General features: G+C 47.3%; 1 protein-coding gene across 1 annotated transcript; it reads right to left on the bottom strand.

The window, feature by feature from the left end:
• Positions 1-14,138: 14,138 nt before the first annotated feature.
• On the bottom strand, positions 14,139-15,571 carry LOC123115143 (uncharacterized). The gene is made up of 2 exons (XM_044536388.1): positions 15,403-15,571; positions 14,139-15,340 (listed from the first exon to the last, which is right to left on the bottom strand). The coding sequence occupies exons 1-2, from the start codon at positions 15,569-15,571 to the stop codon at positions 14,139-14,141; spliced, it is 1,371 nt and encodes a 456-aa protein (XP_044392323.1).
• Between the last annotated feature and the right edge of the window lie 3,636 nt (positions 15,572-19,207).

Here is a 19,207-nt window from a genome sequence, read left to right as displayed (position 1 = left end):
GAAGAGGGCAGTAAGACATTGCCAATCTTCAAACTCTACATGCGACAGAGAACGGCGGAAGGCCAGGTTCCACCCCTGGGAAGCAAGCTTCGCAATAGAAATATTAGGTTCAGAGCAGTAAGAGAAAAGGGTAGGGAAGGTCACCGAGAGAGGTGAATCTCCACACCACCAATCAAGCCAAAACCGAATAGAGGAACCATCCCCAACAACAAACTTAACAAAAGATTGAAAAACAGGTCTAACTTTGACCAGAGACTTCCAAAACTGAGAGCCACCACGCGACAGAGCGAACATCGGGCTTGAGGATGGGAAATATTTACCCTTAAGAATCAACAGCCAAAGGGGTTGATCCTCAGCGCTCATAATCTTCCACCACCATTTAATCATCAAGCATTGGTTCATGATGGAAGTATTGAGAATCCCTAACCCCCCAAGGTTTTTGGGCCTGCACATCAATTTCCATTTGACGAAGTGATATTTGAGACGGTTGTCCGCAGCATTCCAGTAAAACGCCCCACGGTGTTTGTCAAAACCAGCATGAATCCCAGCCGACAAGAGAAAGAAGCCCATAAGGAACATGGGGAGGGAGGAGAGACAAGCATTAATTAGGGCCACTTTACCAGCGTTCGTATTATATCTACCCCGCCAGGGAAGGACCCTGTTTCCCACCTTAGTGACTATCGGGGCAAAATCTTTGGCATGTAGCACATCCGGGGAAATAGGCAACCCCAAGTATTTGAACGGATAGGAGCCCTGCTTACAGTTAAGAAGGTGGGCCACTCGCGTGGCTTCCGACTCGTCCACACCAGTCACAACTACTTCGCTCTTGGCAAAGTTAATCTTAAGCCCCGACATAGCCTCAAAGCAAAGTAAAATAAATTTGCGGTGGGCAAGGCAGGCCTCATTCATCTCGACCAGAATAATAGGGTCGTCCGCATATTAGAGATGGGTGAGACCATGGGGAATGAGATTAGAGCAAACCGGAGTAATGTGCCCAGTGGCAGCCGCCCTAGAAAGGAGGCGAGATAAAGCATCTGCAACGAAATTGAATAGGATGGGAGGGGCAGGATCGCCTTGCCTCAGGCCCCTACCATTGGCAAAGAATTTGCTAACCTGACCATTGACATTGATAGCAGTGTGGCCTCCCGAGACCAACTGCATAATCCTATGGACGAGGGGCCCCTCGAACCCTTTGGCCAATAAAACTCTACGCAGAAAATGCCAACTCACCGAGTCATAGGCCTTCTCAAAGTCTAATTTTAGAATCACCGCTTTCGACTTACGAATCTTAAGATCATGAACGATTTCATGCAAACAGAGGACCCCGTCCAGAATGAAACGATCCTTGATGAAAGCCGACTGGAAAGGGCTAATGGTACGGTGGGCAATGGGGGAGAGACGAGTGGCTAACCCTTTAGCCGGAAACTCGGCGAAGTTATTAATAAGGGCGATTGGCCTAAATTGCGAGATCAAATCCGCGCCCTTGACTTTAGGAATAAGGGTAATGACAGCGTAGTTAAGGCGAGATATGTCCATCGTACCCAACCAGAACCCTTGGATGATCAAACAAATGAGAGGCCGCAACTGCGGCCAGAAAATTTTAAAGAAGGGGATCGAGAAACTATCAGGGCCGGAAGGAGCCTGCGGGTTAGCCGCGCGTGGCAACACTTGCTGGCCACGGACACTGTTTCGTCCGGTGTCCAGGGGAGGGGCTGGGGGTGACACGTAGGGAGGAAGAAAAAGAGGATCGCATCGGGGGAGGAATAAAATTTAGTGGAAACATCGACATAAACAGGTATCTTTTTAGTTGCATTATCCATAGGCGGTCCCTTGTTCAACAAACCATCCGCTCTATTGACAATGTTTGCAGAGCTCTCTATTTCTTCTATGTTTGGATCCTCTTTATTTTAAAAGTGAGCAAGCAGTGTCCTTACTGATTGTCGTGATGAAGCCGTTAAGATTTCGCGTCATTTTTGCCATTTCTTCCACCGAACGAGGAAATTAATTGATCCATCCTCCTGTTCCACTGCGAGCGGTTGGGCGAACCCTAGCCATCGCCAGCTTCGACCTCTTCCGTGCCATCCATCCTCATCACCTCCGCCGCAACGCCAGCTGAAGCCCGGTTGCATCAGCGGCGGGGCCCTCTTCCCCCGTCGCTGGGTGGCTCGCATCATGGGGTGCAGTTCTCTGGCTGAGGTGTGTCGCTCGCATGGGGCGTGGCGACGGATGCGCGCTCGGTCGTGCTGGTGGCACGGGTGGATGGGGACGCGACTGTAGTTACGTGGTGGCTCGCGTGCGACATGGTGGTGCAACTCGTGGAGTGGTGGTTCTGGTGGTAGGGATCGTCCCTTAGCGGTCGGGCGCTGGGTGGGTGGGTGGGGGGGTCGTCGGTCTCCTCTGATGTGGCGACGGCAGCGGTAGCGGAAGCGTCCTGGTGGTGTGGGGCATGCTTGGGCGGTGGAAATCCTCCAGATGTGGGCTGGCGAGTTTGTGTGACGCGAGAGGGACTCCTCTGCACGAGATGGGCTCTTCTAGTCCGTGGTGGTGGACGACATCCGGCGACGTGCGGCTACGCGGGGGGGGGGGGGGGGGGGGACGCGGTCCGCGATAGTGCAAGACTTCGTGTTGTGCTTCTTGTTGTTTGTTTATTGTGCCAGTCTGAGTCGGACTCTCATGGCACTTCCGTGATGTCGGACGGATCAAAACCAAAGGTCACAAGTGTGGCGGCGTGCAAGCTCGCCTACGCAAAAGGTCAGATCGCTAAAAGTAAAACATTTATATGAACACACTAACAGAAAATTCATGGTATTAATACATTAGATGCGTCAATTAACCTAACCAGGCAGCATATGTATTGCATCATGTATAGGTACATAGTAAAGATAAATAAGCAAAAACACGAGTGATGTTGAAGCTTCCTCTAGTTATCTGTTGCCTTTCCTTTTCTTTTCTTTTTTGCCTTTTGCGATGCAGTTGGCCTTTCAAGGTATTTGGAGAAGACAGTTGAAAGTTGGGGGACACCATTACCGTAAGTTTCCACACCCACAGATTCACATGACCGCAGACGTGCATGCTTGCCAATCATGATCATCCACCCATTACCACGAAGAAATTCCTCCTCCGTTAACAGGCAGCACAAAACACCTGGGTCATCCACGCTGATGATTGGGAACTGAGGAAGACGCTGATCTATGTGCAGATCTCGGTAACCAGCTTGCGCCCAGAAAGAGTCCAGGTCGATCACATGATGTAGCTTCCACTCGAACTCCGAGTTCAAAGTCCAAGTGGTGATTTTCTGGGGAGTCTGCTGCTGCTGCTGCTGCCGCCCTTGCCTTTTTCTACCACGAAGCTAAGGCACTGGCAGCGACCAGGGACTCTGTCATGGAAGTCATTGTCAATGTGGACAAAGCAGATCTTGCCTTGGCTGATAGACACACTTCGGAATCTCTCCGGGAAGTACCTTTCAACCCGTACCTTATCACGGTACTCTTTTCCTCCAGGGAAAGGCACAAAGCAGAGCGACGGGGAGTCCATATTTTTGGGGAAGTCACATAGCAGGACACCGCTGAAGTAGTCGACCCAGCACAGGAAACGGCCGTCGAAAGCGAGCACATTGTCGGTTGACCAGAGTTCGGGGAACTGGCCGCCATTGCCCGGGTCCAATTTGGGGATGATTTTCCACTTTCCAGTCTCGAGTTGAAGACGCAGAGTTCGGCACGCATGCCCTTTCTTTTGGGGTAGACATTGAGGTCGGCAACAATGTAGTGGTCCTCCGCGAGCTGCAGGATGCCTGTGGTGAGGTCACCTGTCAGGAACGGCCTTCTACTGTACTGGGCGAAGGGAGGGAGACGCTGCACCGAGGGGCGAGGACCGCCAGCCTTGTAGACGAACAGATCTGCCGGGGGCTGCCGGTAGCAACTCCGGCTCGGGTTGGAGATGTCGAAGATGACGACTTCCTTGACTCTTTTCTGCGGGTTGATGATGTTGAAGAGGACGAGGTTGTTGTCGGTTGCCCTGAGGAAGGCATAGGCGGGCGGGGTGTCTAAGGCAATTGGAGGTCCCTCCGGCAAGTGGAGGTTGAGGCAGGAGATCCCTTTTTGAGCAGCCACGAGGGTGAAGCTCACATAGCAGGAGGGGCCGCCGTCCATGTCGACTGGAGCGGCGGTCTTGTTCTTGTTGACAACCACACGAGCAGCTTCGAGGCTGTTGTGGCAGAGGGTGTTGCCCTTGCGGTCCAGCACCATCCAATGGGGGAGGACGACGGTGTCCTCTTCCGACTCCGGCGCGCCTCCGATGTCCATGGCGATCAGCGACGGGAATAAAGCAGCCGCAGCCTCCCTAACCTAAACCTAGGTTTGCTTTGCTTGGGAACGGATTGACGGGAAGGAAGGGCGACAGACTCAAGTTCTTTTTTTTGAGAGAAGGCGACAGACTCTAGAAAACTAGCATGAAGGGACAGCTCATTGGGCCAGGCGAACCAAGTGGGCCATCTCATTGGTCTCCCGTTCTACTTTCTGCATCCATCTAATGCAAAAAGAGAAAAATAATATTGAAATACAATTCTCTCAAAAAAATATTATTGTTCAACAAAACCACATAGGCCTTTTAATAATCGAAATACTAACCGCCAAACATTCCTTGAGAGAAGGGTGGCTAACGAATGTTTTTTGATGGGCTACTACTAGGCGTCGGCCGAAAGTTTCGGCCGGTCACGCACCAGCAGTTGGATGCGAGCCGCATGGCCATTTGATTCGGGCAAAAAGAAAAAAACGATTCGCCCCCGGCTTCTTCTTCCTCGGGCTTGATCCACAGCTCCCGCTTGGGGTCCTCGTCGCCGCGCTTCCAGTCCCCTCTGGTGGCCGTCCTCGACGTTCCCCACACTCGCCGGCCGTCCTTGTTGCCAGTCCCCACCCATGTCGGCCGTCCTCGTCGTCACCTCGACCCATGCAACAACCGCACCTGCGGTTGTAGCTGTCATCGGTGATGGTTATAGCTCCCCCTGGTTGTAGCCCCATCACCGCCCCTCGCCGTTGATGCTCGCTGCATAGAATTGCGTTGGCGACGACCACCAGTCAGTCAACCCTGTTGAATGGATGTACACAAAACACTTCGCCGGTAGTAACAAAATCCAACTATGGTTGTAGCAAATCATTGTCGCCGCCGTTATGAGGTCACATCTCCGCCTTGATGGTGGTAGCAAAAAACTTCGCCGGTACTAGCAAAATCCAACTACGGTTGCAGCAAAAAACGTCGTCGCCGCTGTTGCGAGGTCGTAGCTCCGTCCAATGCAAAAAGAGAAAAATATATTGTTCTTTTTTTTGTGGGGAGAAAAATAATATTGTTCAACATTTCTCACAAAACAAAATATTTTTTTCAACAAAACAACCCAGGCCTTTTAATAACGGAAATACTAGCGAACATTCCTAGGGAGGAGCATGGCTAACGAATGTTTTTTATGGTATTTTTAGGTGATAGATGATGGCAAATTCTACCCTTTTGCCGCAAAATTTTCTTCTTTCTAGAGATTGCCATGTGCCTCTCAAGAAATTTTTACCCTCTCACATATAAAATGTCAGCAAAAACGTTTGCAAATGCCACTTCTCCCAGTGAATGTTCGCTGGCTATTAGGATCCTTTTGATAATGTTTGCAAAGCTTTCTATATTTCTTCTATAGTTCTTCCTTCGTCTGTGCAGAAAAAAAAGCCAGCTACGTGCAAGCCACGTCCCTAATGATTAGGCTTCTATAATAAGCAAAAAATAAATAAAAAATTTATATGAACATTTTCTTAAAATACAAACATTTTTTAACTATTCAAAACATGTGAGCAAAATTTTAAAAAACATGAACACATTATTTATCTGTATGATATTTAAAAAAATTATATGCGCATATATTTCTATGTAAAAACGGAGGTCTTGGCGTAGCGCAAATCCTCTTGTACTTGACCCTCCGCCCTCCCTGGTTGCTTGATGCACAAGTTCCATCGAGTTGTTCTAGATTTGGAAGCACATGATTAACGGGTACGGTAATTGAAGACATTGAGGAATCTCGGCAATTCAAATATTGAGGTTTATTGACTAGGGAGGGCGAGTAGGAAACTTTAGAACTCTGTCCGAAAGCATGGTAAAAATTGAATAACTAGAACTAGAAGTGGAGGTTTTCTTAACAGCATGGTAAAAAGTCAGAACTGACGGTTGACAGGTCAGATGATTGACTTTTGTGATGTTCTTGAAGTTTGTGGTTTGGGCGACCTTGGTTTGGCAGGTCTACCTTATACCATACTACTTATGGCCATCAGGCGACTTCCAAGACATGAAAACAGAAAATCAGGCCACGGCCGGGACATGAAAGCTAAGCCGCCATCCCACGATCTTATGATCGTTTAGTATATATCGTGCCATCCCACGATCCGATTAAAGAGACGGGCTACACTAACAAACTAAGACCAAGTCGCAGCTTTGCTAGCTTGGCTTATTTCACTATAACTGAAGAGAATCCTAACTGACAAGACTGAACTTTTAACAGTACAGCTACACCTGACGAAACTGAATGTTTCTGAAACATTGGCAACAACTTTTAACTGACACCGTTGTCATCTCAGGGACGACATTGTATTAAATTAAATGCTTCAGTTAAAGAATATATTCCTATAACACAGCGACACTATGATGCAAAATAGCAAAATAGAAATCTTGAGACAGGACTAATGCAACAGAGAATAACATAGGGCAAATAACAACCCAGATTAGTAGAGCGATATGGGTCTAGAATTCGTCGTTGCGCAGAGATATGCTAATGGTACAGTAGTTATTACATGTATTGTATCATAAGGTCAGATACACGAGCAAAATCAAGTGTTACGGTACCATATGTATCCAACAGAAAGCTAAGCAAAGGCAACCAAGTTAATTATGTGGGAATCATATATAGCATTTTAATATTGAGAGCTTCTTCTAGCTAGTTACCCTGTTGGACTTTCAAGGTATTTGCAGAAGACAGTTGGAAGTAGGGGGTATCAGGAATGTGGTTATGATGATGTTCCGCACGCACAGACTCACATGACAGCAGATGTGCATTGTTGCCAACCATAATAATCCACCCATTATCATCAAACTCCTCCTCCGTTAACAGGCAGCATAGAACGTTCGGGTCGTCCAAGCTGATGGTCGGGAACTCAGGAAGACGCTGATCTATATGCAGATCTAGGTAGCCAGGTTGCGCCCAGAAAGAATCCAGGTTGATCACATGATGTAGCTTCCACTCGAATTTGTTGGAGTCCAAGGTCCAAACGGTGATTTCCTGGGTAGGCCGCTTCTGCTGGCCTCGGCTTTTTCTCGCAGGAGGCGGCCCATGGAAGTCATTGTCAATGTGCACAAAGCACAACATGCCTTGGCTGATGGACACACTTCGGAATCTGTCAGGGAAGCACCTTTCTACCCGTTCCTCATCTGAGTACTCATTTTTCCCAGGGAAAGGCACAAAGCGGAGCACTGGGGATAAGTCTTGTATGGCGAAGTCACATAGCAGAACACCACTCATGTAGTCAATACAGCACAGGAAACGGCCGGCAAAAGCAATCAGATTGTCGGTTGACCAGAGGCTGGGGAACCGGCCGCCATTGCTCTGGTCCTGCGGCTGAGGGGCAGGCATCTCGGGGCTGAGTTCCCACTGTTTAACCCCAGCAGAGTTGAAGACGCAGAGTTGGGCACACATGCCATTTTTTCCACAGAAGACATTGATGTCGGGAACGATGTAGCGATCCTCACCTTTGAGCCGCAGGATGCCTGTGGTGACGATATGCCTCAGGAACGGCCTATTGCTCTCGATGGTGTACGGAGGGAGCCGCTGCACCGAGGGGGAAGGCCGGTCGGTGGCCGTGTAGACGAACAGATCTGGCGGGGGGTCCCAGTAGCGACCCGTGCTCCGGGTGGTGATGTCGAAGAGGACGAGGTCCTCGTCGGCTGCCCGGACGCTTGGAAAGGCGGGCGGGCCGTATGAATCGTAGGATCCGTGTTCCTCCGGCCAGTGGAGGTTGAGGTAGGACGTCCTTCTTGGAGGAGACGCGAGGGTGAAGGACACGTAGCAGGAGGGCCCGCCGTCCATGTCGACTAGAGCGGCGGTCTTGTTCTTGTTGACACTCACACGAACAGCGCCTAGGTCCTTGTGGTAGAGGGTGCGGCCAATGCGACCCAGCACCACCGAATCGGGGAGAACGTCGGTCTCCTCCTCCGGCTCCGGCTCCCGCGCGCCTCCGGTGTCCATGGCGATCGGCATCGGGAATAAAGCAGCCGCCGCCTCCCTAACCCTAACCGTAGATTTTGGTGGGGGAACGATGCGGAACTGATGGACGGGAAGGATGCAGATTTAAGTTTTTTTAAAGGAGTTCTTATTTAGTTTTGATTTTGACGCAAATGCGAGAGCAACTAGTTAAGGAGCCACACAACAATCTCCCAGCCACCCGCCTCTTGGAAACGAAAAAAATGCATTTTATGTTGTTTTTTCCTTTTGATAGAGGCACAGTTTTGCTTCCGCGAGAGCATAGTTGTGCTTCCACCGTGCCTCTCGGAATCTAAAAAAAATGTGTTTTTTGTTTTTTTTCTTCCGCTAGAGGCACGGTTTTGCTTTCGCGAGACGCATGGTTGTGCTTTCGCGAGAGGCACGGCCGTGCCTCCTCGGAAACGGAAAAAACGCGTTTTCTTTTCTTCTATTTTTTCCTTCCACGAGAGGCATGGTTTTGCTTCCGTGAAAAGCACAGTTGTGATTTCGTGAGAGGGGCATGCCTTTTTCGGAAAGGAAAAAAATCCGTGCTCTCGGTAAGTTTTTTTGTCCGGTTTTTTTTGTGAAAAAAAGTTCATCAAAACGTATCAACATGAAATCTAATTTTGAAGATGTCGACGCGAGGAATTCAACGGTGAAAACGGTTCGCGATTTGGACGCACGGTTTAAGAGATAAAACGTTTTGAATAAATGAATTAAAAAAAGGAAAAACCCTTGATTGCGACAAGTGACGCACATGCAGCGTGCCACTTGTCGCAACCTGGAAAGGGGGGAGTGATCTTTGCAACGAGTACTCCTTAACTAATGGCTTCGGGCAAATGCAGAGTCAAGTCATCATACTAACGAGGCCGTCTCCTTGGGCCATGAAGACTAAAGAAGAGCGACAAACTAGCAGGGCCATCTCATTGGGCCAGGTGCCTAAAAAAAGAAACTCCTTGGGCCAAGAAACTAGTCCTTAGTTCGTTTCAGAACTAAATGACCACACTACAGCCTAGTGAGATAGGGATCATTCTTGGGAGCCGCAGTGCTGGTCCTCAAATTTATCGCAGATCCACAGACTCTGGAGAAGATTGCAATCAGAGAAGCTCTAGCTCTATCAGATGATCTTTATCAAAGGCGCGTACATGTGGCCTCGAATTGCAAGGTGATGGTGGAGGACTTGAAGAAGGAAAACTCATCAGTATATGGAGCTATCATACATGAAATCATACGTCACTCCGTGGATTTTGCTTTTTGTAAATTTAGCCATGAATCTAGGAGCTCAAATTTCGAAGCGCACAACTTACCAAAGTATGCTTTATCTCTCGGGGGTGGCCGCCATGTGTGGTTGGGACACCCTAGAGACCTCCCCTCCGTCCCTGTAAACATTGTGACGAATTAATAAAAACTTCGCAAGGTTGTCTCAAAAAAAAAACTACAGCCTAGTGGAATTGGGAACGTGTGACCAAGAGGCCATGTTGGTAAGCTACCAACAGAATGATGAATAGGATACGTGTTGAAGAGGTGTTTATCCCCATTGATGCGCCAAGCATACCATTATGCACAAGTTGGAACATTGAAAGGAACAGTGAATTCTCGGTCCGTTTAGCATATAAAATGATAATTTATACCAAATTAAGAAGAGAGGCGTGGATTGATGGAGAGGTGGGATCATCAAGCATGGAGACAGGAGGAGGCTGCGTGGAAATCCCTATGGAAGACGCAAGTACCTGGAAAAAATAAAATGTTTCTATGGCGTCTTCTTCCCTAGTGATTCAAGGTGTCTGAGAGGTGGTAGCCCTCGAGGCCATTGCGTGCAGGGAGGCTCTAGCCTTAGCGGATAATCTTCTCATTTATGATTTCATGGAGGCTACAGATTCGAAACAAGTGGCAAACGATATTTTGAGAGGAAGTAGTGGGGCGTATGGCCAGATATTAGCAGTTAGATCTTTGAACTTTAATTGTACCTTTTGGTTTGAGGGTCGGGCATCGAATACCGAAGCCCATTGTTAGCCAAGTTTTCACTTTCGTTGAATCGAGGGCGCCATGTATGGTTGGACCAACCTCTGATTTTTATGAGAGGAGAATATATGTTGCGCCCGACTGCAAAGTTGTCATTGACGATATCAAGCAAAGGAGCGCGTCTCATTATGTCGTGATCATTAGAGAAATAATAGATCATTCTAGGTTTTCTGATAGTTGTTTTTTTAGTCATGAGAATAGGAGGTCAAATGTCAAGGCTCACAATTTAGTGAAGCATGCAATCTCACTTGGGGTTGGCCGTTATGTTTGACTAGGCAATCCAAATGATCTTAATTTCGTCTCTGTAATTAAACATTGTGATGAGTTAAATAAACAGTTTTGCTAAAGCACATCTAGATGTGCCATAAGTATTGCACATCTAAGTCCTATGTCATTGATCTTACGTTGAGATTCATGTGAATATTTTCTTTTTCTTTTTTCTTTTCCTCTTTATGCTTGATTCACTCACTTAGATGTGCAATAATTATAGCACATCTATATGTGCCCTAAACACTTAAATAAAAGCTTCACGAGATTGTCTTAAAAAAATACTAAACGACCGAAATTGTTTTTTTAGCACCAGACAGTAGGGATGCTCCTATTGTGACTCGGATTTTCATTAATATGGATGGGTTTGGTGTAATAGTCCAACCACAATGAGTAGAGTTGCCGCTCACTCTGGGTTGTGTCGGCACCACACAACACTGTACCTTCGATTCATGCGCGAATCTCGACTCGAGGACTGCCCAGCAAACAATAAATTATTAAGACTACCCACAGTGGGAGTAACATAGATAGTAACATCACACATATCTAAATAAAATAGATGATGTGGCAAGCAATAAATGAAGAAAGAGAGGCATGTGGTAACATAGCTAGTTACTACTAGTATGAGTAACATCACACATATCAAGACAAGATGAGTCTATAGCCTAATAAATGAAGCGTTGCATGTTACCACACATATGTTACTCCCCACTATAGAGGTAGTAACATAGAGTAGTAACATGTCCATGTTACTACTCTATGTTACTACCCATTGTGGCTAGTCTAACACCGCTGTCAAGCTCCCAACACACGAGGCAGTCTGGGATGTTCGTCCAGGCGAATGGTTAACAGGTCATCACAGATCATGAGTGCGCTTATCATCATATCTTCACTGTCACTCCCATTTCAACCTCAGGACGGACCCTCTCATTTGTCTTTCCCAACTAAGTGGGCACCTGAGCTAGGCCGGCATCAGCGCCGCTGTTGGCGCAGGAGGCCTTCATGACATGTTGCTCGATGTGCCGAAGGAGGTCCACCCCCCCCCCCCCTCGTGCACCACGGGGGCTCCTTCCATCTTCGAGTGCAGCGCATTCCCGTGTACCAGGGCGGCACCTGCTCCCCCCATCATATCAGCGGGTGTAGCGCATCCTCATGCACCACGAGGACACCTGCTCCAGCCGAAGAGGCCTTTATGGCAGTGAGCTCGGTACGACGGAGCATCTCTTCACAGATCAATGGGATCAGCGCATCATCGGGCATCACGTGTGCGACCATGCCATCGGTATCGACATGCTCCCTCCTCTTATCATGTCCAGGAGGTCTTCATGGAATGTGAGGTCGGCATGGTGGAGCAGCTCTTCCTCCATTTAGCGGGAGCGGCGCAACCTGGGACACCACATTCGTGCGCTCCGTCGCCATTGAGGCTTCTCCCTCATTTGATGTGGCGGCTTCAGGACCCTCCTAGCTTGATGACAATATTGAATCTCCGCCCGTTTGCACGCCATTGCTATGAGGGGGAGAGATTGAGATGGTCGCGGGTCATTTCATTTGGATGCAGTCCACTGAATTGAGGAGCAGATGCAGATGTTGCGTGTGTGGAGGCGTTTGGTCGAGTTTCGAATAGAGTGGTTCCGCATGCGGGGTGGTTGATTGTACAGCCAAAATCAACGGTGGAGGTGTAATGTTGGGAATTGATCAATTCCAATGAATGGCATGTTTTGTATAAACTAGTTATTCTGTTTCTAATATCTGGTACAAGACTTTCCTAGTATTAATGGTCTTGTCAAAAAGAAACATCAAAATATTGTCCTGCGTATGAAGAAACAAACGCGCAAACACAGAGGCTATCACCTGCAAAACCTTCTTGATTTGTTATGCAGGCATCCATCTATTTACGTAATCAGGTTGCGGACCCGCATCCTGATTTTCACGGATAATAAGTAGTACTCCCTTTGAACTAAAACCACGACGCTTATTTTAGATCGGAGAGAGTAACAGATATAAGACCTAGCGCTTCTTTCCCTTTACAAATGAAAGAAAAGGTGTCTAATCCCAAACTCTTAAGAGACGGGGTCTTACAAATGAGGATCCGGAGCATTTATCGTTTACTCTTCGTCCTGTCCGCACCACATAACAAGATATTTGATTTGAGCGTCCAAAAGGTCCCAAAACCGGTCACCATTAAGGTCTTCCCAAACCAAACTAAACCCTTTCTGGAGGATGAGTTGTGAGCTTAACCCTCTTTGAAGGATTAATTTTGAGCTGCTTGTTGTCGTCCTGTGTTATCACTTCAAAAAATAAAATAAAAAACCATTTAGATATATACACCATCTGAACATCTCACTATGTTGTTTGCGAGATGTATGAATAGCTAAACCTAGCTAGTGTGATGGGTTTGCTGGTTAAAATCCACTTTTAAGAAAATGATGTACACACACAAATCGAGAAATAATAGTGCAAAAAACAGAGTAGAATAACACGAAATAAATAGCACTGGAGTGGGGTATACTGATTAAGAAAACGGTTAAAGCAACCTCAAAAGGCAGCAAATTAGAAATTTTGGGACAGGATTAAAGCAACAGATAGAGAATAACATAGGGCAAACAACCCTGATAATTAGAGCGGTATGGGTCCAGAAGTCGTTGTATGGACAGTTGCTAATGAAGGGCGAAACACTCCAAACAGATCCATAGAGGTGTGCAAAAAATCCACGGTTATCTATCAAATCCGAGAGTATGTATGCGTAGTATATAGTATATAACAATGTTTAGGTACTATATATACTATTTTTTTGGTAGTATGTATCGTATTCTGAGTATGCTCCTTTCTACATACAAATATGTACGTATTTTATAAATATAATAAAAATCATGGGCCAACTTGCAATTTTTTCATGTAACTCACTTTGAAGTATCTTATACATAGTATATGAACATACTTAAAATGATAAAATAGAATATATCCTACCGCATGGTAGTATATGAGACATGTGGGGTAACTACCCCCAGGTGGTAGGATGAATTTTATGAATATATCCTACTTGCAATATATATATAGGGAAAATGCATCCTACTACCGGGTGTAGTTACACCCATTTCTTATATAGTACGATGTGGTAGTATATACTCTACATTATTATTTTTAGTATGTTCACATACTATATCTAAGATACTCCAAAGTGAATTCAATGAAAAAATTGCAAGTGAGCCCATAGTTTTATTGTTTTTGTGAAATACGTACATATTTGTATATAAAACGGAGTATGCATAAAATATGATACATACTACCAAAAAAGTAGTATATATACTACCTATCCATTCTTGTATACTACATACTACGCGTACATACTCTCCGATATGATAGATACTACCTAGAACGTATGAAACAAAATTGGGAGTAACTACACCCGGTAGTAGAAAAAATTCGTCATATATATATATATATATATATATATATATATATATATATATATATATATATATATATATATAAGTTCAATAAGTACTGTTGCACTACCATAACCAGCAGAAAGCTAAGCAAATGCAACCATGTTACGTCGATATGTAAGTTCAAGGGATATTGAATTTGCATATTAAGAGAGCCTACCTTTTGGCGTTTCAAGGTATTTGGAGAAGACAGCTGGAAGTAGGAGCGTATTGGAAAAGAAGTGTTCGTGAACTTTCACAGCTTTTGCATTCACGCTCTCATTAGGACGACCGTAGGGCTGTTGATTGATGTATTCAGCACATGACCGCAAATATGCATGGTTCATGTCAACCATGATCATCCACGGCTGTGCCCGGGCATCAGCATCACAGTGTCCATAGAGCTGTCGATTGATAAGTAGCTTCTCGTCCCTCAACAGGCAGCACAGGGCATCCGGGTCATCGGCGGGGACGACTGGGAACTCGGGAAGACACGGACGCATGCCCAGAGCTTGGTAACCACGTTGCGCCCAGAGACAATCCAGGTTGATCACACGATGCACCTCCCACTCGAACCTGGGGTCACCAACAGCCCCCATCACTTTCAATGTCCAGATGGTGATCTTCAGGAGATGCGGCTCCTGCTGCCCTTGCCCTCTCTCGAGCCGCTGGCGCCAGCCAACGTGGACTCTCTCCTGATAGCCACGGTCAATGTCGATGAAGCGCATCATGCCTTGGCTGATGGACAATCTTCGGTAATAATTCGCGAGGCCCATTGCAATGTGTCGCTTGTCGGGGTAATCTTGTCCTCCGGGGAAAGGCACGAAGTTGAGCACCGGGGAGGCTGCATCGGTGAAATCGCACAGCAGGACGCCGCTCAAGTAGTCGACCCAGCAGAGGAACCGGTCGTCGAAAGCGAGCACATCCTTGGTTGTCCAGAGGATGGGGAACAGGCCGCCATTGCCCTGGTCCTGCGGCTGCGGGGCGGGCATCTCGAGGAAGAGTTCCCACTTCTCAGTCATGGAGTTGAAGACGCAGAGTTCGGCAAGCACGGAATAATTGTCAGAGCCCTCCTTTTTTTTCCAGTAGACCCTAAGGTCGGCAACGATGTATCGGTCGCCGGCGAGCCGCAGGATGCCTGTGTTTTTTCTAGACCTCAGGAACGGCCATTCCCTGGGCTCAGTGTACAGAGGGAGCCGCTGCACCGAGGGGGAAGGACCCGCGACGGTATAGACGAACAGATCTGACGGGTCACCGTCGAAGCACGTCTGGCTCGGCAAGGAGATTTCGAAGAGGACGAGGTCCTCGTGGGTTGCCCGGAGGTAGGGATAGGCGGGAAAGCGGTACGGGGGCTCGGGTTTGGCTGAGCCTTCCAGCGGGCAGTGGATATCGATGTAAGAGAGCTTTGGAGGATCCAAGAGGGTGAAGGACAAGCAACAGCGGTGGCCGGTGCCGGTGACGAATTCAAGGCGGTCTTCTTCTCGTTGGCGGCCTCACGAGCACTGTCTAGGTCGTCGTGGCAGTACGTGCGGCCGTAGCGATCCAGCACAACCCAGTCAGGGAAGGCAACGGTCTCCTCGACCGCGCCTCCCGTGGCCATGGCGATCCCTAACCCTAAACCTATGGTTTCGGTGGGTTAACTAATAGACCGGAAGGAAGGGCGATATATTTGAGCTTTTTTTTTGATAAACTTCTTCTCCTTTATTCATTCATAAGTAAAATAGCATCATTTACAAGTAAAGGGATAACCTCATCAGGGGCGTTATCCATCCAAACACTCGGAGAAGAAAACCTAGCTAACCTTGCTAGTTCATGAGCTACTCGATTACGTTCCCTATTACAATGATCATAAATGACATGGGAAAAATCTAATGACATAAAATAACAGTCATCTATAATAGATGAAGCGACTGAAGAAGAGTAGCCTTGGCTCAACGCATTCACCACCTCCATGCTATCCGAATTCACTTCAATCTTACTGCATCCGACAGTATTAGGAAGATTCAAACCAAACCTCACTGCAATTGCTTCAGCTGTGAACGAGTCGAAGCAAAGGTCCATCTTTTCATTAGCAGCCGCTATAAATTCCCCCCTATGGTCCCGAATAACTGCTCCAAATGTTGCTACGAGTGTGTCACTATCAAATCCCGCGTCAACATTTAATTTCACGTAACTATACCTTGGTTTCAGCCAAGCATCTGAACGGACGAGAGCCTTTGGGCTATAAGAGATGGTATAATTTGCTACTAAGCCTCTCACTGAAATATTGATTTGACATGCGCTTAGAGTTTCTTCGTCATGCGTCAATTTTCGCCTTTCATACCACAAATACCAAGCCGTCGTTGCCACCGTTTCTCTGAACTTCGGCAAGCCCAACACTTGGATTTGTTGTTCTGGAAGACACAAATGATGTGCCAACACAAGCTCACCTGCCTTGTCAACTTTCAGTGCCTGTTTGATAACAAGCTCAAGACCGAGCAACTTCCACACGTCCATTGCCAATTTGCATTCAAACAACATATGTCTTATGTCATCAGGCCCCTGGTTATAGGCTGGGCAACTCGGATTTATTTTCAAGTGCTTATTAGCCAGGATAGATCGACAAGGAATAGCATTCTGGAGCGCGCGCCACATAAATATTTTTATCTTTGCTGGACAGACTAAGTTCCATACCGAGTCCATGTACAAGATGGGTTTGAAGCTCCCGCCGTTGATTCCAACTTGGGCTCAAATTGAAATTCCCATTCTGTATGGTATGCAGATCGCACCATGAAAGTCCCTGACTTTGTCATGTTCCATGCCAGGAAATCTGTCATCTCATGTAATGGTAGTGGAATGGCCAAAATCCTTAGAGCATCCACTTGCCAGAATGTTTGGTTAACCAGCTGCTCATCCCAACTCCCTGTCACCGGATCAATGAGGTCAGAAACTCTAGAAAGAAGATTGTTGCACCTTGGTGAAATCACCTTTCTTGTTGGGCTCTGCGGTATCCAGGGATCATCCCATATTCTAATTTTCTCACCATCACCAACTCTCTAAATATACCCACGTCTGAGCGTATCAACTCCGGCCATAATACTCCGCCATGTATATGAAGTCTTCTTTTTTAAAGTTGCTTCATGAGATCTCCGCCATGTATATGAAGTCTTCTTTTTTAAAGTTGCTTCATGAGATCTTCATCAGGAAAATATTTCCCCTTAAGGATCAACACACACAAAGAGTCCGGATTGTCAATAAGGCGCCATGCCTGTTTTGCCAGAAGTGCAAGATTAAAGCAGTGAATACCACGGCAGTTCCAACTGATTAACTTCATTGCGTCCGGTCGGTGCAGACAACGACGAACGATGAATGAAAAACTCTCAGACAGCTGTAGCCGCCGGAGAACAGCAAACCCTAGCTCTAACACTAGGGGACAACAGGTCTAGCAGAAAAAAAAAATCCTCATCAAAACATCAAGCTAGCATCCAACTCTCAACATCCAAGACAGTCACCTCGTGCTGTGATTGCAGGCGTACATAGCCTTCAAACCACGTAGAACTTGCACTTGCATGCACCAGATCACATCCATGCAGCGGGAGACAAGCAGCAAGTAATCGCCGGATGAAAACTAATCACGGCCTACCACAACACGGAGGGTCGGAAGGAGTAGCAGCAGCGGCGCCGCCGCCAAAGTGGCGGCCGGCGGCGGCCGCTGACCTAGATCGCCCTGCGTCCGCGGCGGCTTCGTTCCGAGTCGGGTCTTCCTCTGACTTGTCACGGCAGACAGATTTGAGCTTGTCCAACTGACCGGGCCAGGGCCATTGCGAGCCGATGGGGTCCCGTATCCGTGGGTTCACCGGCGGTACGTATTCCATTGCTGTTGCTAAAAAAAAGCTATTCCATTGCTTTGGGACGCCAAAAAAAAAACGTATTCCACTACCTTTTGTAGTTTTCCTTTTTGCATGATAATACAGGTCTCATTCATATCTTAAAGATCAAAGTACATATCATGTAAAGATAGACATGACAAAATCGAAAAGATAGCAGAACATCTCTGAACTTGACACCAACGCCCGTCACCTGCCTCCGGCACCATCGTAGCAGCCACCAAAGGAAAAAAAATGACGGATCACCTTCTCACCTAAGCTCGATGCTGCTCCATCGCTGATATGCAGCTTTACAGACCTCCAAGGTGGCTCATCAAAGGTGAAGTCATTGCCGTTGAACAAATTAGACCGGGGCAACAACCAATGTTTTAAATAGCGAGCTATGGAAAATAGCGGCGGGCCTCAAAATCAGTTATAGCGGGCTATTTATGAAGACGATCATTTAGCAGCACCCTGCTGAAAAGACTATAGCGGCTACGGCTTTTTAAAACTATGGCAACAACCCGGACACGCCACCAAACTCCAGATCTGGCACATCACCGCGACTAAGACGCCGAAGGAGGAAATTATACCTGTCATCCACCAACCACAAACCCAACACATGTTTCGTCTTTCTGATGTCGTCGATGCAGACCACAATCTGCATGCTCCAGGACTACCGCCCAAGCTTCGGGCCGAGGCTGGAGCAGACGCTATCGCAACGGCGGAGCCCGAGGACACAAGTCCACCACAATGATGCGGCCGCCGCCACGACATCCCCGCATGAACAATCTGGTTCCCAAATCCATCACCGATCATAGAGATGATCACCTTGCATGTGAAGAATACGAAACTTTTTTATTCAACATTGTCATCGCTGCCACCGAAACCAAGACGTTGAACGATCCAAACCTAATCTACCATAGCCCTAGAACCTAAAGGTAAAATGATCCGCACTCGCGGGATCCAGCGACCCCCTCACCACCGACGACCAAGAGGTCGCCGGCGAAGGGGAGCCGCCGGAAGAGAGTGCCGGAACAGTTGGTTCTCTTGGCAGCGGCTAGGGTTCCCTCGCTAACCAAAGAGGATGTAACCCTCTCACGTATAAGCTCCTATATGCCTTTATATGTTTTTCCTAGTTTGAATCCTGGAACTTCTCTCACAAATTTCCTAGACTTACGGGTACATCTACGGGAAGGAACTTATACAGAACGGATTACAGGTTAATCTCTCCCTTCAAGATCCTCCTCCCCCCCCCAGTTTTCCAACCACTCCATGCCAACTCACCCCGTAACTTCTATCACGTAGAAAGTTGCCCATAGGTGTAGCAAATCTCTTTGTCTCATCTGGTGGTACCACGTTTTTCCTTTTTGGTGTGGCTATGTTAGACT

This window comes from Triticum aestivum, chromosome 5B, assembly GCF_018294505.1.
Source record: "Triticum aestivum cultivar Chinese Spring chromosome 5B, IWGSC CS RefSeq v2.1, whole genome shotgun sequence".
In the NCBI taxonomy this organism is placed as follows: Eukaryota; Viridiplantae; Streptophyta; class Magnoliopsida; order Poales; family Poaceae; genus Triticum; species Triticum aestivum.
Note: the sequence above shows the minus strand (reverse complement) of the source record. Positions and strands in the feature narration are given on the sequence as shown.

Coding starts and splice junctions, on each gene's coding strand:
- LOC123115143 (XM_044536388.1), bottom strand. CDS start 15,571: ATGGCCACGGGAGGCGCGGTCGAGGAGACCGTTGCCTTCCCTGACTGG. Junction 15,341..15,402: donor ACCGGCCACCGCTGTTGCTT/GTCCTTCACCCT, acceptor GCCCGCTGGAAG/GCTCAGCCAAACCCGAGCCC.